General features: G+C 38.6%; 2 protein-coding genes across 2 annotated transcripts in view; both read right to left on the bottom strand.

The window, feature by feature from the left end:
• The window catches only part of LOC307038869 (calcium-binding and coiled-coil domain-containing protein 1-like), a gene marked incomplete at its 3' end in the record, with an annotated part of 3,971 nt that extends 3,127 nt beyond the window's left edge, over positions 1-844 (bottom strand). Inside the window, exons 1-2 of the mRNA XM_079680543.1 lie at positions 693-844; positions 2-114 (exon numbers count right to left, since the gene is read on the bottom strand). Of these exons, the coding sequence (XP_079536669.1) occupies positions 2-97 (96 nt within the window). The remainder of the gene's footprint in view (position 1; positions 115-692) is intronic.
• Positions 845-1,676: 832 nt separating this feature from the next.
• Positions 1,677-22,560, bottom strand: LOC307040367 (single-strand selective monofunctional uracil DNA glycosylase-like). The gene is made up of 2 exons (XM_079683129.1): positions 22,025-22,560; positions 1,677-3,387 (listed from the first exon to the last, which is right to left on the bottom strand). The coding sequence occupies exons 1-2, from the start codon at positions 22,343-22,345 to the stop codon at positions 2,851-2,853; spliced, it is 858 nt and encodes a 285-aa protein (XP_079539255.1). The 5' UTR covers positions 22,346-22,560; the 3' UTR covers positions 1,677-2,850.
• Positions 22,561-25,315: the final 2,755 nt, after the last annotated feature.

Raw genomic sequence — 25,315 nt, 5'->3', positions numbered from 1 at the left:
GGTGGTCAGAGGTCAGACTGTAGTGGCACTCCACTCTGGATTGGGGGAAGTAAACTTGCCCCACATTATGAAACACCACCGTGGGCTGTTTTTCCATGGTAATAGGAAGCTGCGCTGTTTAGGAAGAAAACATGAGAGCAGGGAAATCTGATCCAGTTTCATTCTGGAGAAGACAGCTGATGAACATGATAGCAGAGTCGCATCAGGAATGCAGCATGCTCGTAACACCCGGCACTCATGACCATACAATGATTTCACAATAACAACAACAAGCTACATATACTGAGCACTGAAGTTACAACACATCATTTTAAAGTTATTAATCATAAAAAGACAGTCATTAGCCAAGTAATAGCTCAACTTAATTTATTATTTTCCATGTCTTATATTTCATTCTCAAAATCAAAAATGGTCAGATATATATTTTAATTAAGTAGTATATCAAGTAATACATTGCTTAAATATGTGTGTTTAATTAAAAATACAATTAAATATAATACAATTTAATCTATTTAATGCTGCCCTTATTCACAAGATAACCAGTTAACCCTGGCTTTTGTTGTAGGTTATTTTAATTAGTTATATATTCTAAAATCAAATACACAGAGCTTTCTAAGAACATTTTATATATGTATGCTTTCAATTGTGTTGATTTGCTAATGATTTAATTAGTGCTGTTAATGTTTCCTTACCGTATTCTGCTGAGAAGTTAATGTGATGTCCTTCTGTTGCCTCTTGAAGGATAAAGCTTTGGATCAATCTGTGGAAAGTGATGAGCTATCTGGTCCGGTGCAGGACTTTCACAACAAATCCTGAATCATGTGGACCCCCAACTAAAATTAGTGATGCTGGGTGACTCATGGGAGATGCAGTTTGTGGGTCTATAGTTCATCACAAGGAGAAACGGGGCTGTGAACTACAACTCCCATTATAAGATATTGTTATTGGATATAGGATCTGCAGCTGTAGTTATTGCAATTTTCATAAATGGGGGAGGTGGGGAAATGGGGGCAAGATGATGAAGGCTAAACACTCTTCACAACAACTTCAGTGAACCCACGGTCCTGGAATCAGGCATAAAAGGAATGAAAACAAGGCAGAATACTTAGCCTAACAACAGACAGCAATCGGCAATATTATGCTCTTAAAGTGTGTTTTCCTGCATTTTCCTACAAACTTCTTTATGAAGCAATAATAAGCTTCATTGTTTTTAACAGTGTTTTGTGTAAAACTCATCACCACTGTCATGTTTCAGTGATTTGGATACAGCCTAAGCTAATAATACTCTGTAAATCAGTCTTTTGAGCCAGAACTGTCGCTGATTGCGTAAGAACCTTGATCTCACTTACGAACACAAGATGGCAGTGTAGTTTCAGCACAAACCCACATTCAATAGCAATTCAGGGGAATCACAGACAAAACCAAGTCAAAAACAGAACGCTTATACATTAAGTGACAGATGGTTGGAAAACTAAACATTTACATTAGTCTATTAAACTGTCAGAATAAATGGGCAACCAGACCACACTGCACCTTTTTTAAATGAGCTCACAGTGAGTGTGGCAATAACTAAAAGGTTAACACCCATCGCACCACAACCCCATGCAAACGATCAGCCTTAGTTGTCAGTAAGCCTTTATCTTTAATCTTCGTCTTCAGCAACAGAGAGAGACACATTCAGTTATTCTATATTTATTCAAACAGCAATTGCTGAGACAAGAAATACTCACAATTGTTCACATTGTGGATACAATCGTTGTTTGAACATAGAAAATACATTATTGAAATAAAAAACAATGTATAAGATATTTAAATAAAGAATACATAAAATAGTATTGTAAAGTGGTCCAGTATCAAATATTTACAACTGTACATCTACAAAATATTTTTCTGAACTTTGTAATGTTACCGTGTAAATGCTACAGTGAGTATCACAATAAGAACGCCTTTATTTGTCCCACAGCGAGGTAATGTACATACAGGAAAGGAACAGTGCAGACAAGAGTAGAAGATCGACATAAGTAAAAAGGCAAGCACAAAATAAAAGCACGCTAAAAAGGGGAATAGAAAATAAACTACTCAGCAGTGAGGAGGAGCTGCTGTAACAGGCTACTACTCCGAGTACTTGTTTTTCTTCCTGAGGACTGCACCTATACAGCTTCATTTTCTTTGGAAACATAGGACATGAAAGACCTTGTTTATATAATGTAAAAATGAAGGGCATAATGATAAATGTTCAACTTGGTAAATGATTGAATACCTTTTTTAAGGTAAATTCAAATACCTAATATGTGCATGGAAAGCACCGCATTGTGAAATAAAAAAGTTTCTTTCGACATGTTTAGTGTGTCCCAATACACAGGATACATGTCCGGACAATTTGTAATGCCTGTATTAATATATTCCTAAGAAGTTCAATTAATGCTATTGCCTGACAACAACTCCTAAACACAGCATTCTCACCAAACACTGAGCCTACACTTTGACTATAGACTTACAAGCATATACAGTACAGACAGTAGTGTTGGTTTTTTCTTACAATAAATGCCTAATACCATAGTGCTGTGCTCAGCATGCTACCTTCAGATAAACAGACAAATCAATGTTTACAGAAAAAGAAAGTTTGCATATGCTGACAGTTGTGATGCCAGACATGGGATAGTATGACGAGATCTCCTTGGAGCAGCTCAAATACAGACTGATCTGTAAGGGGAATTGTGATCCTGCCCTTTTAAGAAGAACACTAACCCATTGATCACATCACACACACTAAAGTCTCTATCTCAAACTTCTCCCATCCTGGTCGATTTTCAGAGGTAGTGCACTGCTGTTGATAAGGCCCGTGTCAGCTCACAGGTTGTCCTTGTTCAGCAGTGACAACACACCAAGTTCTTCCAGCTTGGCTCTGGCTACTTCCTCCCAGCCCTTATTGGCTCGAGGGTTCCTGGGTGACGGGTGCATAATGCCCTCGACTCGGACCCTAACCCCTGCTGCTGACAGGGCTTTCCTCGCTCGCTGCTCTGCCACCCTCCCAACCCCGATCACCATGGAGACACCCAGAGCCTCCACTGCCTGGCACAGAGCAATGTCACACAGAGCGAGGAGGGCCTCCCGCTCACCTGCAGGCAGCTCAGGGGGGGTTAGATTCTTCCCACTGGCCCCGAGGAACATGAGCGGACATAGATTGTGCACAAAGCAGTGCTGGAAGAACAGTGCTGGTTCACCACACAGCTTCCTGAAGAAGCCCCAGAAACGTGCGCCGCTCACTTCCTTCTGAGTGCAGGCAAGTCCTGTGATCCGCCGCTTTGGATGCTCGTCCTGAGGATGACCCACCTCCCCTGTGATCTGCAGCCAATCCACAACTGAGCTCACCTCACCAAAGGGGACCTGTGGCCAGAAAAGTAGATATTAGTTTTTTTACCACATCATTTACTGCAGTACTTGACACTGATTTGTGTTGGTTAAAGGTAAACGGCACACCAGCAACTGGTTAGAAAGAAAATAGGAAACTATAGTTTGAACTAGGTTTATTTATTTTTTAAATCTGAATTTCTAGATTAAAATCAGAGTTTTGAGATTTTAATTTGAACCCTTTTTTCCCCGCTAGGAATTCTGAATTCAAAGTAAGCATTCTCAGATAAATTATGATTTAGATCTCAAAATTCTAAATGTGAATTTAGAAAAAGGGGGGGGGGGGGGTATGTCACAATGTTAATAGTGGTATTGAGACCAAATATGTAATCATTTATTGTTAGAATCATCCTTTCAATACATGATACAGCTAATACAGATACAAAAACAAAATACCAGTAATGTGTCAAAGATCACCTGTCAGTTGCATGGTTGAGTAGAGAAAAATACAACAAGATTTAATCTTAAGAAAATGACCATGAAGTGATCATCAGGAGAAAAAAATAAGGCAAAGACTTGAAGTATAAAATGTACAGCCACGTGATTATATAATATGTATATAACATTGCACAATATATAACAAAAAAAGGGAAACCAAGCATGTAAAACAAATGAAGTGTACAGAATGTACAACAAGGCACTGTGGAAGGAACCTGTCTTTGGATGGACCTGCCGCCCGCGGAGCTCCAGTGAAATGTTGTAGGAATGTTACGCTGCAAACAATCCCACTGAGCAAGTCTTTAAACTAAAATCTGATCAATTACAAAGATAATTCAGAAACAAATAATTGTTCAATATTTGCAGTCTGAGTCACTTAAAAGAGGCATTGCGCACTGTTATAAGGCCTTTAAATGGTGCTACGTAGGAAGCTTTCGATGAAAATTTAATAATTGTGGCCAAAGCCATACTCTTTTTTTAACCCCCGAAATTCAAATTCCGAATTCTTAAAAAAAGGTTGAATTGTGAGATAAAAATCTGAATTATTTTCTCCCTTTGCTATTCTTTGAATACATTTAGTAAATAAAAATACAATTGAAAGAGTGCAAGAATTTTAATTTTATTTGTATTTATTTGTATTTACTTGACTGAAGATGTCATCACATTCTGCATAATGTCATGTGATCACCGGTGAAGAAAGGCTCTTTGAAATCAGTGATGCGGAGTGCGACGGCATCATTGTTGACATCATGCCGAATGTAGTGACATCATCAGTGACATCACAGAGCCTCTCCTGAAAGTTTGCAAATGGACCCCCCGTTCCTCCACGGAGTTTACGTTTTTTGACGATGCCAAAGCAAAATTACAAGCTTTTAAAAAGGCTTTTGCCTTTTTAAAAGATTGATGAAGGCCGGAATATAGGAGAGCAGAGTGTGATGACATCATCGATAACATCATGCAGAATGCGGTGACATCATTGGTGACATCACAGAGCCTCTCCTGAAAGTTTGCAAATCGAACTCAAATAGTGAACTCCACCAAGCAAAAGACTACCAAGTGCTTGCCCTGTGTAAAAAAAGCTGATCGGCAGCTTTGATACCTTGCGGAGCATGATCACGTTGTGACGTCACTCCGAAGTGATGACGTCACCGATGAATACTCGAAATTATTATGGAGGAATTACTAATCCCTTTTGTACTTCTGATACAAATTATTTATGTGTAATACTTTAAATATAAAAAGATGTGCTAAATATAATAGTTCTAAATTTGAACACTCGTGTGTGACTGAATTGTATTATAAATAATGTATATAATAATATACAATATGTCCACCAGAGCGCACTATTATATTTCTAACTTTTGTCCACTCGGGGCGCTATATTTAATATGCAGATGTAATACCTAAACTGTCCACTAGGGTAGCTATATTTAATTTCCAGATGTAATACCAAAGAGGTACACTGGGGGCGCTATATTTGAAGAATTAATGCAAAATATCTTATCTGCCACATGGTGGAAGTTTTGAGTGGGTGTTGACTTTACTTGTATTACTGGCTCTGTCCACCAGGTGTAGAAATATTTCACTTTGCTCTTATTTGGTGCAATAATTGTGGCAAAAGCCATACTCTTTTTTAGCCTTGAATTTCAAATTCCGAATTCTTAAAAAAGGTTGAATTGTGAGATAAAAATCTGAATTATTTTCTCCCTTCGCTATTCTTTGAATACATTTAGTAAATACAAATACAATTGAAATAGTGCAAGAATTTCAATTTTATTTGAATGAAGATGTCATCACATTCTGCATAATGTCATGTGATCACCAGTGAAGAAAGGCTCTTTGAAATCAGTGATGCGGAGTGCGATGACATCATTGTTGACATCACAGAGCCTCTCCTGAAAGTTTGCAAATAGACCCCCTGTTCCTCCACTGAGTTTACGTCTTTTGACGATGCCAACGCAAAAGTACAAGCTTTTAAAAAGGTTTTTGCCTTTTTAAAAGATTGATGAAGGCTCGGAATATAGGAGAGCAGAGTGTGATGACATCATCGGTGACGTCATGCAGAAGGCAGTGACATCATTGGTGACATCACAGAGCCTCTCGTGAAAGTTTGTAAAAATAGAACTCAAATAGTGAACTCCACCAAGCAAAAGACTACCAAGTGCTTGCCCTGTGTAAAAAAGCCGATCGGCAGCTTTGATACTTTGCGGAGCATGATCACGTTGTGACGTCACTCCGAAGTGATGACGTCACCGATGAATACTCAAAATTATTATGGAGGAATTACTAATCCCTTAAGTTAAGTTTCTATTTGAATTTGCAAATAGAACTCAAATTGTGAACTCCACCAAGCAAAAGACTACCAAGTGCTTGCCCTGTGTAAAAAAGCCGATCGGCAGCTTTGATACTTTGCGGAGCATGATCACGTTGTGACGTCACTCCGAAGTGATGACGTCACCGATGACTACTCAAAATTATTATGGAGGAATTACTAATCCCTTTTGTACTTCTGATACAAATTATTTATGTGTAATACTTTAAATATACAAATATGTGCTAAATATAATAGTTCTAAATTTGAACACTCGTGTGTGACTGAATTGTATTATTTATAATGTATATAATAATAGACAATATGTCCACCAGAGTGTGCTATTACATTTCTAACTTTTGTCGAGTAGGGGCGCTATATTTAATGTGCAGATGTAATACCTAAAATGTCCACTAGGGTAGCTATATTTAATTTCCAGATGTAATACCAAAGAGGTACACTGGGGGTGCTATATTTTAAGAATGAATGCAAAATATCTTATCTTCCACATGGTGGAAGTTTTGAGTGGGTGTTGACTTTACTTGTATTACTGGCTCTGTCCAGCAGGTCTAGAAATATTTCACTTTGCTCTTATTTGTTGCAATAATTGTGGCAAAAGCCATACTCTTTTTTAGCCTCGAAATTCAAATTCCGAATTCTTAAAAAAAGGTTGAATTGTGAGATAAAAATCGGAATTATTTTCTCCCTTCGCTATTCTTTGAATACATTTAGTAAATACAAATACAATTGAAATAGTGCAAGAATTTCAATTATATTTGTATTTACTTGTATTTTTTACTTGACTGAAGATGTCATCACATTCTGCAAAATGTCATGTGATCACCAGTGAAGAAAGGCTCTTTGAAATCAGTGATGCGGAGTGCGATGACATCATTTTTGACATCATGCAGAATGTAGTGACATCATTGGTGACATCACAGAGCCTCTCCTAAAAGTTTGCAAATAGAACTCAAATAGTGAACTCCACCAAGCAAAAGACTACCAAGTGCTTGCCCTGTGTAAAAAGCTGATCGGCAGCTTTGATACCTTGCGGAGCATGATCACGTTGTGACGTCACTCCGAAGTGATGACGTCACCGATGAATACTCAAAATTATTATGGAGGAATTACTAATCCCTTTTGTACTTGTGATAGAAATTATTTATGTGTAATACTTTAAATATACAAATATGTGCTAAATATAATAGTTCTAAATTTGAACACTCGTGTGTGACTGAATTGTATTATAAATAATGTATATAATAATATACAATATGTCCACCAGAGCGCACTATTATATTTCTAACTTTTGTCCACTAGGGGCGCTATATTTAATGTGCAGATGTAATACCTAAACTGTCCACTAGGGTAGCTATATTTAATTTCCAGATGTAATACCAAAGAGGTACACTGGGGGCGCTATATTTTAAGAATTAATGCAAAATATCTTATCTGCCACATGGTGGAAGTTTTGAGTGGGTGTTGACTTTACTTGTATTACTGGCTCTGTCCACCAGGTGTAGAAATATTTCACTTTGCTCTTATTTTGTGCAATAATTGTGGCAAAAGCCATACTCTTTTTTAGCCTCGAAATTCAAATTCCGAATTCTTAAAAAAGGTTGAATTGTGAGATAAAAATCTGAATTATTTTCTCCCTTCGCTATTCTTTGAATACGTTTAGTAAATACAAATACAATTGAAATAGTGCAAGAATTTCAATTTTATTTGAATGAAGATGTCATCACATTCTGCATAATGTCATGTGATCACCAGTGAAGAAAGGCTCTTTGAAATCAGTGATGCGGAGTGCGATGACATCATTTTTGACATCATGCAGAATGTAGTGACATCATTGGTGACATCACAGAACCTCTCCTGAAAGTTTGCAAATAGACTCCCCGTTCCTCCACGGAGTTTACGTCTTTTGACGATGCCAACGCAAAAGTACAAGCTTTTAAAAAGGTTTTTGCCTTTTTAAAAGATTGATGAAGGCTCGGAATATAGGAGAGCAGAGTGTGATGACATCATCGGTGACGTCATGCAGAATGCGGTGACATCATCGGTGACATCCCAGAGCCTCTCCTGAAAGTTTGCAAATAGAACTCAAATAGTGAACTCTACCAAGCAAAAGACTACCAAGTGCTTGCCCTGTGTAAAAAAGCTGATCGGCAGCTTTGATACCTTGCGGAGCATGATCACGTTGTGACGTCACTCCGAAGTGATGACGTCACCGATGAATACTCAAAATTATTATGGAGGAATTACTAATCCCTTTTGTACTTATGATACAAATTATTTATGTGTAATACTTTAAATATACAAATATGTGCTAAATATAATAGTTCTAAATTTGAACACTCGTGTGTGACTGAATTGTATTATAAATAATGTATATAATAATATACAAGATGTCCACCAGAGCGCACTATTATATTTTCCTAACTTTTGTCCACTAGGGGCGCTATATTTAATGTGCAGATGTAATACCTAAACTGTCCACTAGGGTAGCTATATTTAATTTCCAGATGTAATACAAAAGAGGTACACTGGGGGCGCTATATTTTAAGAATAAATGCAAAATATCTTATCTGCCACATGGTGGAAGTTTTGAGTGGGTGTTGACTTTACTTGTATTACTGGATCTGTCCACCAGGTGTAGAAATATTTCACTTTGCTCTTATTTGGTGCAATAATTGTGGCAAAAGCCATACTCTTTTTTAGCCTCGAAATTCAAATTCCGAATTCTTAAAAAAGGTTGAATTGTGAGATAAAAATCTGAATTATTTTCTCCCTTCGCTATTCTTTGAATACATTTAGTAAATACAAATACAATTGAAATAGTGCAAGAATTTCAATTATATTTGTATTTACTTGTATTTTTTACTTGACTGAAGATGTCATCACATTCTGCAAAATGTCATGTGATCACCAGTGAAGAAAGGCTCTTTGAAATCAGTGATGCGGAGTGGGATGACATCATTTTTGACATCATGCAGAATGTAGTGACATCATTGGTGACATCACAGAGCCTCTCCTGAAAGTTTGCAAATAGAACTCAAATAGTGAACTCCACCAAGCAAAAGACTACCAAGTGCTTGCCCTGTGTAAAAAAGCTGATCGGCAGCTTTGATACCTTGCGGAGCATGATCACGTTGTGACGTCACTCCGAAGTGATGACGTCACCGATGAATACTCGAAATTATTATGGATGAATTACTAATCCCTTTTGTACTTCTGATACAAATTATTTATGTGTAATGCTTTAAATATACAAATATGTGCTAAATATAATAGTTCTAAATTTGAACACTCGTGTGTGACTGAATTGTATTATTTATAATGTATATAATAATAGACAATATGTCCACCAGAGTGTGCTATTACATTTCTAACTTTTGTCGAGTAAGGGGCGCTATATTTAATGTGCAGATGTAATACCTAAAATGTCCACTAGGGGTGCTATATTTAATTTCCAGATGTAATACCAAAGAGGTACACTGGGGGTGCTATATTTTAAGAATGAATGCAAAATATCTTATCTTCCACATGGTGGAAGTTTTGAGTCGGTGTTGACTTTACTTGTATTACTGGCTCTGTCCAGCAGGTCTAGAAATATTTCACTTTGCTCTTATTTGTTGCAATAATTGTGGCAAAAGCCATACTCTTTTTTAGCCTCGAAATTCAAATTCCGAATTCTTAAAAAAGGTTGAATTGTGAGATAAAAATCTGAATTATTTTCTCCCTTCGCTATTCTTTGAATACGTTTAGTAAATACAAATACAATTGAAATAGTGCAAGAATTTCAATTTTATTTGAATGAAGATGTCATCACATTCTTCAAAATGTCATGTGATCACCAGTGAAGAAAGGCTCTTTGAAATCAGTGATGCGGAGTGCGATGACATCATTTTTGACCTCATGCAGAATGTAGTGACATCATTGGTGACATCACAGAGCCTCTCCTGAAAGTTTGCAAATAGAACTCAAATAGTGAACTCCACCAAGCAAAAGACTACCAAGTGCTTGCCCTGTGTAAAAAAGCTGATCGGCAGCTTTGATACCTTGCGGAGCATGATCACGTTGTGACGTCACTCCGAAGTGATGACGTCACCGATGAATTCTCAAAATTATTATGGAGGAATTACTAATCCCTTTTGTACTTGTGATACAAATTATTTATGTGTAATACTTTAAATATACAAATATTTGCTAAATATAATAGTTCTAAATTTGAACACTCGTGTGTGACTGAATTGTATTATAAATAATGTATATAATAATATACAATATGTCCACCAGAGCGCACTATTATATTTCTAACTTTTGTCCACTAGGGGCGCTATATTTAATGTGCAGATGTAATACCTAAACTGTCCACTAGGGTAGCTATATTTAATTTCCAGATGTAATACCAAAGAGGTACACTGGGGGCGCTATATTTTAAGAATTAATGCAAAATATCTTATCTGCCACATGGTGGAAGTTTTGAGTGGGTGTTGACTTTACTTGTATTACTGGCTCTGTCCAGCAGGTCTAGAAATATTTCACTTTGCTCTTATTTTGTGCAATAATTGTGGCAAAAGCCATACTCTTTTTTAGCCTCGAAATTCAAATTCCGAATTCTTAAAAAAGGTTGAATTGTGAGATAAAAATCGGAATTATTTTCTCCCTTCGCTATTCTTTGAATACGTTTAGTAAATACAAATACAATTGAAATAGTGCAAGAATTTCAATTTTATTTGAATGAAGATGTCATCACATTCTGCAAAATGTCATGTGATCACCAGTGAAGAAAGGCTCTTTGAAATCAGTGATGCGGAGTGCGATGACATCATTTTTGACCTCATGCAGAATGTAGTGACATCATTGGTGACATCACAGAGCCTCTCCTGAAAGTTTGCAAATAGAACTCAAATAGTGAACTCCACCAAGCAAAAGACTACCAAGTGCTTGCCCTGTGTAAAAAAGCTGATCGGCAGCTTTGATACCTTGCGGAGCATGATCACGTTGTGACGTCACTCCGAAGTGATGACGTCACCGATGAATTCTCAAAATTATTATGGAGGAATTACTAATCCCTTTTGTACTTGTGATACAAATTATTTATGTGTAATACTTTAAATATACAAATATGTGCTAAATATAATAGTTCTAAATTTGAACACTCGTGTGTGACTGAATTGTATTATAAATAATGTATATAATAATATACAATATGTCCACCAGAGCGCACTATTATATTTCTAACTTTTGTCCACTAGGGGCGCTATATTTAATGTGCAGATGTAATACCTAAACTGTCCACTAGGGTAGCTATATTTAATTTCCAGATGTAATACCAAAGAGGTACACTGGGGGCGCTATATTTTAAGAATTAATGCAAAATATCTTATCTGCCACATGGTGGAAGTTTTGAGTGGGTGTTGACTTTACTTGTATTACTGGCTCTGTCCACCAGGTGTAGAAATATTTCACTTTGCTCTTATTTTGTGCAATAATTGTGGCAAAAGCCATACTCTTTTTTAGCCTCGAAATTCAAATTCCGAATTCTTAAAAAAGGTTGAATTGTGAAGTAAAAATCTGAATTATTTTCTCCCTTCGCTATTCTTTGAATACGTTTAGTAAATACAAATACAATTGAAATAGTGCAAGAATTTGAATTTTATTTGAATGAAGATGTCATCACATTCTGCATAATGTCATGTGATCACCAGTGAAGAAAGGCTCTTTGAAATCAGTGATGCGGAGTGCGATGACATCATTTTTGACCTCATGCAGAATGTAGTGACATCATTGGTGACATCACAGAGCCTCTCCTGAAAGTTTGCAAATAGAACTCAAATAGTGAACTCCACCAAGCAAAAGACTACCAAGTGCTTGCCCTGTGTAAAAAAGCTGATCGGCAGCTTTGATACCTTGCGGAGCATGATCACGTTGTGACGTCACTCCGAAGTGATGACGTCACCGATGAATACTCAAAATTATTATGGAGGAATTACTAATCCCTTTTGTACTTGTAATACAAATTATTTATGTGTAATACTTTAAATATACATATGTGCTAAATATAATAGTTCTAAATTTGAACAATCGTGTGTGACTGAATTGTATTATAAATAATGTATATAATAATATACAATATGTCCACCAGAGTGTGCTATTACATTTCTAACTTTTGTCGAGTAGGGGCGCTATATTTAATGTGCAGATGTAATACCTAAAATGTCCACTAGGGGTGCTATATTTAATTTCCAGATGTAATACCAAAGAGGTACACAGGGGGTGCTATATTTTAAGAATGAATGCAAAATATCTTATCTTCCACATGGTGGAAGTTTTGAGTCGGTGTTGACTTTACTTGTATTACTGGCTCTGTCCAGCAGGTCTAGAAATATTTCACTTTGCTCTTATTTGTTGCAATAATTGTGGCAAAAGCCATACTCTTTTTTAGCCTCGAAATTCAAATTCCGAATTCTTAAAAAAGGTTGAATTGTGAGATAAAAATCGGAATTATTTTCTCCCTTCGCTATTCTTTGAATACATTTAGTAAATACAAATACAATTGAAATAGTGCAAGAATTTCAATTATATTTGTATTTACTTGTATTTTTTACTTGACTGAAGATGTCATCACATTCTGCAAAATGTCATGTGATCACCAGTGAAGAAAGGCTCTTTGAAATCAGTGATGCGGAGTGCGATGACATCATTTTTGACCTCATGCAGAATGTAGTGACATCATTGGTGACATCACAGAGCCTCTCCTGAAAGTTTGCAAATAGAACTCAAATAGTGAACTCCACCAAGCAAAAGACTACCAAGTGCTTGCCCTGTGTAAAAAAGCTGATCGGCAGCTTTGATACCTTGCGGAGCATGATCACGTTGTGACGTCACTCCGAAGTGATGACGTCATCGATGAATTCTCAAAATTATTATGGAGGAATTACTAATCCCTTTTGTACTTGTGATACAAATTATTTATGTGTAATACTTTAAATATACAAATGTGCTAAATATAATAGTTCTAAATTTGAACACTCGTGTGTGACTGAATTGTATTATAAATAATGTATATAATAATATACAATATGTCCACCAGAGCGCACTATTATATTTCTAACTTTTGTCCACTAGGGGCGCTATATTTAATGTGCAGATGTAATACCTAAACTGTCCACTAGGGTAGCTATATTTAATTTCCAGATGTAATACCAAAGAGGTACACTGGGGGCGCTATATTTTAAGAATTAATGCAAAATATCTTATCTGCCACATGGTGGAAGTTTTGAGTGGGTGTTGACTTTACTTGTATTACTGGCTCTGTCCACCAGGTGTAGAAATATTTCACTTTGCTCTTATTTTGTGCAATAATTGTGGCAAAAGCCATACTCTTTTTTAGCCTCGAAATTCAAATTCCGAATTCTTAAAAAAGGTTGAATTGTGAGATAAAAATCGGAATTATTTTCTCCCTTCGCTATTCTTTGAATACGTTTAGTAAATACAAATACAATTGAAATAGTGCAAGAATTTCAATTTTATTTGAATGAAGATGTCATCACATTCTGCATAATGTCATGTGATCACCAGTGAAGAAAGGCTCTTTGAAATCAGTGATGCGGAGTGCGATGACATCATTTTTGACATCATGCAGAATGTAGTGACATCATTGGTGACGTCACAGAGCCTCTCCTGAAAGTTTGCAAATAGACCCCCCGTTCCTCCACGGAGTTTACGTCTTTTGACGATGCCAACGCAAAAGTACAAGCTTTTAAAAAGGTTTTTGCCTTTTTAAAAGATTGATGAAGGCTCGGAATATAGGAGAGCAGAGTGTGATGACATCATCGGTGACGTCATGCAGAATGCGGTGACATCATCGGTGACATCCCAGAGCCTCTCCTGAAAGTTTGTAAATAGAACTCAAATAGTGAACTCCACCAAGCAAAAGACTACCAAGTGCTTGCCCTGTGTAAAAAAGCTGATCGGCAGCTTTGATACCTTGCGGAGCATGATCACGTTGTGACGTCACTCCGAAGTGATGACGTCACCGATGAATACTCAAAATTATTATGGAGGAATTACTAATCCCTTTTGTACTTGTGATACAAATTATTTATGTGTAATACTTTAAATATACAAATATGTGCTAAATATAAGAGTTCTAAATTTGAACACTCGTGTGTGACTGAATTGTATTATAAATAATGTATATAATAATATACAATATGTCCACCATAGCGCACTATTATATTTCTAACTTTTGTCCACTAGGGGCGCTATATTTAATGTGCAGATGTAATACCTAAACTGTCCACTAGGGTAGCTATATTTAATTTCCAGATGTAATACCAAAGAGGTACACTGGGGGCGCTATATTTTAAGAATTAATGCAAAATATCTTATCTGCCACATGGTGGAAGTTTTGAGTGGGTGTTGACTTTACTTGTATTACTGGCTCTGTCCACCAGGTGTAGAAATATTTCACTTTGCTCTTATTTGGTGCAATAATTGTGGCCAAAGCCATACTCTTTTTTAGCCTCGAAATTCAAATTCCGAATTCTTAAAAAAGGTTGAATTGTGAGATAAAAATCGGAATTATTTTCTCCCTTCGCTATTCTTTGAATACATTTAGTAAATACAAATACAATTGAAATAGTGCAAGAATTTCAATTTTATTTGACTGAAGATGTCATCACATTCTGCATAATGTCATGTGATCACCAGTGAAGAAAGGTTCTTTGAAATCAGTGATGCGGAGTGCGATGACATCATTTTTGACATCATGCAGAATGTAGTGACATCATTGGTGACATCACAGAGCCTCTCCTGAAAGTTTGCAAATAGACCCCCGTTCCTCCACGGTGTTTACATCTTTTGACGCTGCCAACGCAAAAGTACAAGCTTTTAAAAAGGTTTTTGCCTTTTTAAAAGATTGATGAAGGCTCGGAATATAGGAGAGCAGAGTGTGATTTTTTTTTTGGAATACTGAATTTGACAAAAGATTTGATTTGGGAGAAACTAAGTCAAATTTTGATCTCGAAATTCAGATTTCAGATTCAAGAATACCGAGGATGAAAAGATTTGTGATTTTAATTTCTGAATTTAGATTTATTTCTGAGAATTTAAAATATGAATTGTGAGGGGACAAAAAAAATAGTTCTTAATCTCAAAACTCCGATTTTTAACTCCAAATTCTGACTTTATTTTCCGGATGCTTAAAATGTATGTTTTTGCATAAATTCAAAGCTAAAAAACATTTTCAACATGTGTCCTCTTCCCTATCCATCACTTCCATAGGTCAATATTTAGGGCTTTTTCTTTCTTTTCTTTGTAAAGTTCTGTTATTCTTTCTTGCAACACACTGCTAGAAGAACAAAAAACATTTATACTAAGAGATAATAATTCATTATACTGTTTTGACCATTGATGGTTCTGTTTTATATTGAACTTAATTGAACCTGCTGGCCTTCACAAAAGGAAAAATCCACAAAATATGACTAAAAGTCACATTTTCATCGAAAGCTCCTGGTGTAGCACCATTTAAAAACTCACTGAAACCTTGTAAAGCCGGTGCTGCATGCTGGCTCTTACGAAACCGACTAACTCCCCTTTTGTGTATGTACAGCTCTCAACATGCCCAGACTTGCAGTGATTTTCACCTCTTTTAATACTTTGCCTCATTCTGAAAGAAAGAGGTGAAATGTGCTAACGTGACGGCCATCTTGGTGTTGGTGACGTGTGCGAGACCAGAGATGTAGTTCATTGAGCGTATCACACAAAACATGTGTTACTTCACAGTTTTACGACACATTTAAATTTGTTTGACTTGCAAAATTATCTTTTAAAATTGACAAACATCATATGTGTAATTCGTGGCATAATCTTTCTCTCGCCATTGACTTAAATACATAATTTTTCCGAAATAAGGTCCCATGGAGGTCCACTGGAAAGGGAGGGACATCGCCACTCTATATCCTTGATAGAATGCCCTGGCCGTTGCACTGAATGAAAGCGTACATTTGGACTGACAGTTTGATCAACCAATCATATATCGATTTGTAGCCAATGGGCGTATTCTTTCAGTTTCCGGTTCCAGGGTACTCTGGAAGGCCCCATAGTTCACTGGCTCGAGAAAGAGGATCTAGATGAATGCAACGAAGCAATTCATGCCGTTTTATTGTTTTTAACGTTGAAATGGCAAGTGCAACAGGTGAAGATGAAGTTGTTGCGGAATTGTTGTCAGTACCCTTTTCAAGAACAGTGTTTCCCCTACCATTAGCCGCATTTACACCGCAGGACTTTCCCTCGTACTTTGGTTCTTTAGTTCCGTTAGTACCAATAATGTCGCGTTCACACCACCGGGACTACTCAGTGTCGGGAACTCTTTTGGCCATTTTCAGTCCCTGCTAGAGAGGTGGTACGAACCTGGTGATAAAAGAGTGCCAATTTCTATTCTATTTCTATTGGCTGGGTGAATTGCAAACCACGCCCCATTAGACTCTGAATTTGTTTTGTTAGGCAGCCTTTTTTTTCCTCGCTACATAACCACATCCACACCTGAGCGAGTAGTTTTTTTGTACTTTAAAGCAGTTATGACCACACGTACTACAACACCGGAGCGGTGGAATGATGAGGAAGTGTCGGCGCTTCTGGCAATTTACTCTGAGGACGGGATGCAGCAGCTTCTACAGAAAGCAGTTCCCAACTCCAAATGTTTTGAGCGATGTTCGCAAAAGCTACTTGAGCGGCGTGATGACGTTATTGTTATGTCTTGACTGTGCAATAAAACAAACAAACTGGCGAAGCTTTATTTATTATGTCCCACCCCAAATTTGCAGAATAGAAGAATGTGAGAGCAGACAGGTGTCGGTGGTTGAATTTATCTACAATGTTGCAACCTTGTGCAGCAATGGCAGGGGCAGAAACACAAGTCTTACACACATAAACACAATTAATTTATCATGTCATTTGTTTTAGATAAATAAGGGAAAAACACCAAACAACGGTCAATTTCCTTTTCCAAAATCAGCCTGAGGGGGTAATATATAATAAATACATAAAAATGAAGTCCATTGTTATAATGGGGTATTTTATTTGTAAATTCCCCTTATAACCCAGCCTGATGGTGCACATGATTCTTTGCTTGGACATTTTGTTGGTTTGAGTCATTTGAGCTCGGATTCTAGTAGGGACATAAAGTAACACGTATCTTAGGAAGATATGAACTTCATCTTGGTGAAGTTGATGCTGAATTCACTATTTAGTAGATAATCATGTGACACTTTATCTTTGCACTACGGTCTGTCTGCTGAGCCTACCTATTATATATATATATATAATGTACAGCGGGTGGGCTTTATACCCCCTCCCCCATGTAGTTCTTCTTCTCTAGTTTTTTTTGTACTTGCCTGAAGTAGTTTTGCGGCCTGCCAGTAAACCCAGAGAAGAAGAAGACGAAGTGACGTCAGTGTAATCTTGCCTCAGGGAAAGTACTGCGGTGTGAATGCGATTGGCACTAGCCCCCTGGCGGATTCAGTGCCGTGGTACTTTAGTGCCGGTGTCGGTACCAGATGTGTTCGGGGTACCATATGTGTTCGGGGTCCGTCTCTTACCAGTGACGTCACGACGTCACGACGTAATGACGTCACGCATTGTGATTGGCTCTACGGTAATTTACCCACGCTGTCTAGAGTATAGAGGGGTTTTTGATCATTACATTACATTGTATTTAGCTGACGCTTAAGTGCATTCGACCAACAAGATAAAAACTTGAAGAAATACAATAAAACTTGAAGAAAAACAAAGACGAATGAGGAGAAGAACAAGAGAAATCGAAGGTAAGAAGTATAAAACGTAATATGGTAGGTAATATGTAATATGTTCAGTGCCGTTGGTACGTTAGTTCAAACAGTAACAACGGACTATTTTTCTTAGCGTATGCATGTCAATTTTAAATCAATACATACAACTATTTCACATGTACAATATTTTCTTAGCCCTAATACTTAATACTACTTATTTCGTTTTGATTGTTATATTTGATTATATTATATATTATCAATAAATTATATATTATGTCAATATGATATACTTTTCTATATAATAGATTATCAAAAAAACTATTTATTAAGTAAGGGATAATGTGCAGCAATCACAATCAAGTCCACAATCGAATCCATAAAGACAAAGTAAATCTGTTTACAGTTGTTTCATATGTATGTTGAGAGGTATCCATATATCTCTTCATTTTGCTCTCAAAGTGCACCAGATTGATGCTTTTAACTTCAATATTTAAAAATAAATCTTCCCGGGGGAGCTTGCCCCCTGACCCCCCTATGTTAGGTCCACACACCACCTATAAAAATAGCACTTTACCCCTTCTTACACCTATATGCCGTGAGCTGATTATCGAGCCTTCATTGTAACAGTCATTGTACAGTACACTGTATTTGCGTGGGGAGTGTTGCAGTAGAAAATTCCACTGTAGCGACCGGTACATTAAATCGGAAACCCTAACTGTTTGAGCACCCTCTATGAAACGTCAAGCTATCCCACAGCACCCCCAAAACAAATATCAGGCGCCACCACTGAGCCTGACTATTTGTGTTGGGGGGGCCCAACTTTTTCTCCAAAGGGGGGGCCTGACAGAAAAAGTTTGAGAACCACTGATTTAGCGGCAGTGACTCAACAAATGGCCTCTTAAAATGTATCGTCAGCAATGTATGACAAGCAGACTGCTTGTTTAATGTTAGACTCACACCAATAGCTATGACCAGAGATCAGATGAGGTGGAGCTGCCTCCAGCAATAGAGGATGAGGCAGAGAGAAGCAGCAGCAGGGTTGCAGCAGGTATGTTATATGCTGTAGTCAGGTGATTTAAATGTATCAATGAAAGGAAGAAGTGTAGGCTACATAATAAGAAGGGAATACCGTTTGAATAAAAGTAATACAGTACAATGTACAAATACTTTGTTACTGTACAATATCAATAACAATAATCCACAGCTCCTCTCTCTGCTCCAGAGGATTAAAAAAATGTGGGTGCCCGAATTGGGGGGGTACCCGAGCAGCACCCTGCCAAGGCAGTAAACCTAGGGGAAACACTGATAGACGACAATTCAGTGAAAAGACGGACATTATAATGCCGGGGGATGTGTGAGTCTACAGAAGGTCCAGTTGTGAAAGACGGTTCGCCACTGTAATTTATAATAATGCAGGATCCAACTGTCTTTACTAGGCCCCTAATTTAAGTTATTTTGTATTGGTGTGTACCTACAAACAAAGCTTGAAAACAAATCACATCACAAACCACCTCACACACAATATAGGGGTTAGGGGGATTCTACAAGCTCTCTGCATTGTCTTGTTCTAATTTCAGCTGTGATTTTATTGAATGAATATTAAAGGTGGGGTAGGTACATTTGAGAAACCGGCTCGAGATACACTTTTTGTTATATTCCATGGAATGCTCTCAACAACCCGATAGCAATGACTATCTTAAGTGCTTTGACAAAACATCCATAAAAAATGTCATCTGTGGAAGCCGTGGTACTGTAAAAAGCACGATCAATCATTTTAGCCGGCCGGCTAAAATAACTGGATGCCCTACCTGCCTGTCAGCCTTCCATCTGTGCACAAACTTATCTCGTGCCCTAATTGGTCATGTGCCCGTTCGTGTGTGCTGGAGGAGGGGCTCTAGGAGGAAGTAGCAGATTTCTTCCGGCTGTGTATTTTCAAATTCTAGCGCACTCGAGCTGGGGGGTATACTACGAAGCAGGATTTTCGCTTAGCCGGCTTATTTCAGGGAAAACTCGGGGTTTCCGGTCCTACGAAGCTGGTTCTCTTTTTAGCAGGCTAGATCTCCATGGTAACTTATGCTGTGTGCGGCTAACCTGCCCCGGAGCAGGTTAGGTTGCAGGCTAAGAGCTCAACTCAGTGAAAGCACTGCCTGCTGACCAATCAGAGCTCAGTGTGCGGAGTTTAAAGCGATCAAGTCATATTACAGGAGAAAGGAAATACAGAAAAGCTGCCGTTGCAGGAAAGACGGCCGGCAAAAATCACCGACTGTGTGAACGTGAACAGTAATAGAATATCACCTCCCATCTTCAGAGCAATCTGACTATTATAACATTAGCGTTAAGAAAGCTTACTTACGTATCTGCCACAACATAAGTAACCGGATCAGAGTAACATTACAGTACAGTCCGCGGCATATCACATCATCATAATGTATCATATATTTCCTTATCTGAGCAGCTGAGCCGTATCTGGCCGTGCAACACTTACAGTGTCACATACTGTATGTAGAAGTATTATTTTAGCAACACATTAAGTTGACGAAACACTCAAGTCAAATGTAATTAAAGTCAGATCGTGTCTTAGACGGGGCAGTGATATCATAAACCTGTTAATGTACGCATTCAAACACGTTTTCTTTTACCAGCTGTATTCACCTTGCAGGTGCAGCTATGTGGCTTTTATCCTGGATAAGGTGTTTAAGTCATGGATGTTTAAAGTTTAACTTCTTCATATTTTACTAATATTAAAGTTCACTTTTCATTCAGGAAGTATGACGCTGCACTGTCAGTACGCTTCTCCATGTTTGTGATTGGTCGAATGCTCCAAATACCACCCCTTTCATGTGAACGCGCACCTAACTAGATCGGGCACGGCTGGCTTGAGCAATCCACTTGATAACCCGCGTCGTAGTACCGTTTAGCGAGAGCGCGTATGTTTTGGATTAGGCCAACCGGCTAACTCAATCATATCCAGGTTAGGTTGAACCAGCTTCGTAGTACAGGCCTCTGGTTTCTCAAAAATTACCTACCCCACCTTTAAGATAATATTAACTGTTATTTGCTTTTATGATCAAATACAAAGAACAAAGGAAAAACGAACATGTTCTTGCAAGGAGTTCTTGCAGTGAAAAATAGGGATTGTTGTTGTTTAGGTTAATTTCCGCATTCAGATCATCGCGCATGAATGATGCATGACTGAGCAGGGACTCTGAGACTAAGGGTGCATTCACACCTAATAGTCCGTTTTCTGGTGCGCACCAGACTACAGTTTGTTACATTGTTTCATTTTTCAGAAGGTTCGGTTTGCGTTCACACGGGCAAAACTCAAACGGACTATAAACACAAGTCATGTGCACGGACATGCTGTTCAACCATTGGTCAGACAAATCCCTGCAATTTCTACCGGAGCCTCCGCCATAGAGCATCGACACTTTCGGCAGGTTATTCCAATGCTGCTGTTAATCTGGAGATAAACAGACACTAGCAGTCTGCGCATATGATTATATAATCAGACAACGTCCGTTAAAAAACATTATAACACATATAATGAGAGACGTTCTGCAGTGAGGAGGGGTGTTTCACCGACGACAGGTGTTCTTACTTTTATGTAGCTCTCGGAGAATTTTTACTTTACACGACACTGTTCAACACTTCATTCTGCTTCACTCTTTAACCAAACAACCGCGGATGTATTGAAAGACTCTTTCGCTAAAGATTTTGAAGATATCCGCGTTCTTGTGAAACGTAAATACTACGCTTCCTATGTTTTGGTGCGGACTGCGTTCACACCCTATCGTTCACACCAGCAATGAACCGCTCCAGAGTTCGCAAGCAAGCGTTCCTAGACCACCTATTTTAGCGGACCAGAGTCCGGTTGTTTAGTTCACTAAAGAGGTCTCGGATTGTGTTCACACCGACCCAAATGAACCGCACCAAGCGGCTAAACGCACCAGGGTTCGATTCAACCGGACTATAAAAAGCAGGTGTGTGTCTCGACTCTACCAGTTAAACATGTAGGCTACGCCAAGTAAAACAAGCTAACCGACAGAAATCTAAACGCCGTGCTCACCCCGGTCTGTGCCATGCCGAAAGGTCCCGGATTCATCCCTAGAAACAGGATCCTCTGTCCGGGCCGACAGTACCTCTGCACGTAGAAGCGGTGCGTGTCCCAGGCGTACTCCAGTGGGTTGTAGATGTGCCGGACGGGCTCACTGAAGGACAGCCGGCGGAGGTGGGCGTTCAGCTCCAGCTCCACCTGCAGGAACCTGGCGGAGGGGGGTTCACCGACCCCCGGTCCTGGTTTAAAGCCCTGCTCCTCTGACCCACACAAAGGCAGCTCCTTCCTCCCATCTGCAAGCGCGTGCTCCCCTGTATCTTCTGCACACGACATGTTTTATTCTAAGTGCATTGAACGAGGTGTCAGAGTAAAACGTAACTCTACGTTATGACAGCTTTCCTAAAATGTTGCCTTGATAGCGTACTGAGCTGCAGGGTTTTGTTGATGTGTGTGATTTCTTCCTCTGCTGTTTCCTGCAAAATCGTCGTATTCAAAGTGGTTGGCCCCCTCTAAAGCATCACTGGTGGCATTACAGCCAAACAGAGAGGGTGTTTGTTTTTTGCCCAGACCCACTTGAGACAAGAACGTGGCACTAAAGATGCAGGCTCATGGAAACCTCTTGTGGGACATTTAGGCAAAAAATAAATCGTAACTGTTTCTTGAAATACATGTCGTAGTTTTAAGAAGCAGAAAGATGGATTTGACTCTGAGATGTCCCCTTTTGAGAGTATTTATTTCATTTCCATGTTATAACATTTCATTTCATTTCAAAACCTTTATTTATCCAGGTGTATCCTCTTGAGATCATTGATCTCTTTTTCAAGGGATACCTGCTCAGGTTCCACATGAAACATAAAAACATAAACAGAACAACAAAAAGGACATCATACAGCACCATTACAGGGTTTACAATTTACATAACTATCCACATGTGCAGGTACCAACAGCTTCTGATTGAGTAGCATCCAACCAAGATTTAAAAACATTTAGTGGCACCAGATTGCTCAGTTTCCATTTCAATTGCAGACTATTCCATGACAGTGGAGCTGCATCTAAATGCTATCTTCCCTAAGACAGTCCAAGCAGTTGGCACATTTAATACAACTACAGCATGCGATCTCAGGCAGTAGCCACTTACAATTCACCACTTAATTTAAAGACATCTCATGACAATTGTCAAATCAAAACATAAATAATTCATGGTGCAATTTAATCAATGTTGTCTATCAGTGTATCATTTCCTAAAATATACTGTCATTACTGCAGTGCCTCTCAAAGTGGGAGGCATGACAGGAGGGGGGGGTGGGGACCAGGAGGAAAAATTGAAAAGAAAAAATTGAAAAGAGAATTGTTATGACGTCGGCATGACCGGGGGAAGTTACACTTAGAAACCTTAGAAACCTATGAAGGCGCTGTAGGACACAGGTGTGTAATGTACATTTTGAGGAAGGTCAATAGGCGGCGTCAGGGGGGCACTAGGGGGTGCTGCAGGATAGCCAGAGCACCTCCAAGAAATGTATGTCTTTTTTATTTTTATGTGTGAAATTCATAATTTGAAAAATGATTGATTCGAAAATAATATGCTACAGTACAAGTACGTCTGGGTCTCTGTGTTTCATTCAAGCTCGGCTCTGTGTGTGTGTGGAACGAGCTATTTTGTGTGCGCGAGCGAGAGAGAGAGAGAGAGTGCGCACCGGTACCGGAGATTGTTGTTGTTAGCATCTGGTGCTAGCTAGCTATGCTAAGGGATATAAGTAGCTTTTTCAACATCAAGGTGGAGGGAGAACTCTCGCCTGTCAGACTGAGAGGCTGCAGACAACCTCAGCCCAGTGAGGTAAAGGACTTTCTCAGTGTTTAGATAGTTAACCTTTGTGTTATTATCTCAGTGGGTCTCAAACTTTTTGGTCACGATTAATGTAAACAATTATTTCCGAGGCACACGTTTATATGATCATTATAGGTATAAAAAAAGAGAATAAATGAAAAACAGTTATGAAATACTATATGACAGTAAAACAAGAATAAAGTTTAAAATGGGAGTGATTTGTAAAATATCCATAAAGAAAAAGTAAATATGTTTACAGCTCTGTTTCATTTGGGTGTTGAGAGATGTATCCAGGTCTATTCAGTTTGCTGTCAAAGTGCACCAGATTGATGCTTTTAACTTCAATATTTAAAAAACAAATCTTCTCGGGGGATCATGCCCTCGGACCCCCCTAGAGGATGTTAGGTCCACTCCCCACTTGTAAAAATAGCACTTTACCCCTGCTTACACCTACAGTGGGGCAAAAAAGTATTTAGTCAGCCATCAATTGTGCAAGTTCTCCCACTTAAAAAGATGAGAGGCGTGTTATTTTCATCCTAGGTATACCTCATCTATGAGAGACAAAATGAGATTTTTTTTCTCCAGAAAATCACATTTTCTGATTTTTAAAGAATTTATTTGCAAATTATGGTGGAAAATAAGTATTTGGTCACCTACAAACAAACAAGATTTCTGGCTCTCACAGACCTGTGACTTCCTCTTTAAGAGCCTCCTCTGTCCTCCACTTGTTAACTGTATTAATGGCACCTGTTTGAACTCGTTATCAGTATAAAAGACACCTGTTCACAACCTCAAACAGTCACACTCCAAACTCCACTATGGCCAAGACCAAAGAGCTGTCAAAGGACACCAGAAACCAAATTGTAGACCTGCACCAGGCTGGGAAGACTGAATCTGCAATAGGTAAGCAGCTTGGTGTGAAGAAATCAACTGTGGGAGCAATTATTAGAAAATGGAAGACATACAAGACCACTGATAATCTACCTCGATCTGACAGACTGTCTGTGTCATGGCGAATACAGTCGCTGGTTTATTTAGGTCTGTAGGCCGTTGTTGTGAGTGTGGACGGTCGGAGCATATACTGCGTTAGCTTAGCCGATCTCCATTCAGAAAACACGCATTTGAAAAGGTTATTCGCCTGCCGCCTGTCTGCAGACTTATCAAAGCATTAATTCATGGTTTAATAACCGGTATCAGGATGTTGTTACTTCGGCATCATTTTTTAAACGTGTACTACAATTAAATCACGGTCAAATATGCTCATTTTGTTGTAGATGCCAGCGATTCTCTCACTAGTTTAGCATACTCAGCCCGGTTGTTGGCCCGGAATGAACCTCGATTTGGAGAGCCAGAAAACTGTGGAAAAAGTACCCGCTAGCGGAACTACGCCTAGCGGAATCTCAACCAAAAACGGGCCAGCCACGGCACGCTTAAACCGCGCTGTAGTGGAAATGTGCCATAATACTGTGATAAGACAC

This window comes from Notothenia rossii, assembly GCF_949606895.1.
Source record: "Notothenia rossii genome assembly, chromosome: 5".
NCBI lineage: Eukaryota > Metazoa > Chordata > Actinopteri > Perciformes > Nototheniidae > Notothenia > Notothenia rossii.
This window is presented reverse-complemented; position numbering and strand designations above follow the sequence as displayed.

Bases quoted from the DNA above. Each gene is read 5' to 3' on its own strand.
- LOC307040367 (XM_079683129.1), bottom strand. From the start codon at position 22,345: ATGTCGTGTGCAGAAGATACAGGGGAGCACGCGCTTGCAGATGGGAGG. The intron at 3,388-22,024 runs GTGAGCACGGCG...TTCTGGCCACAG, and splicing joins TCGGCATGGCACAGACCGGG to GTCCCCTTTGGTGAGGTGAG.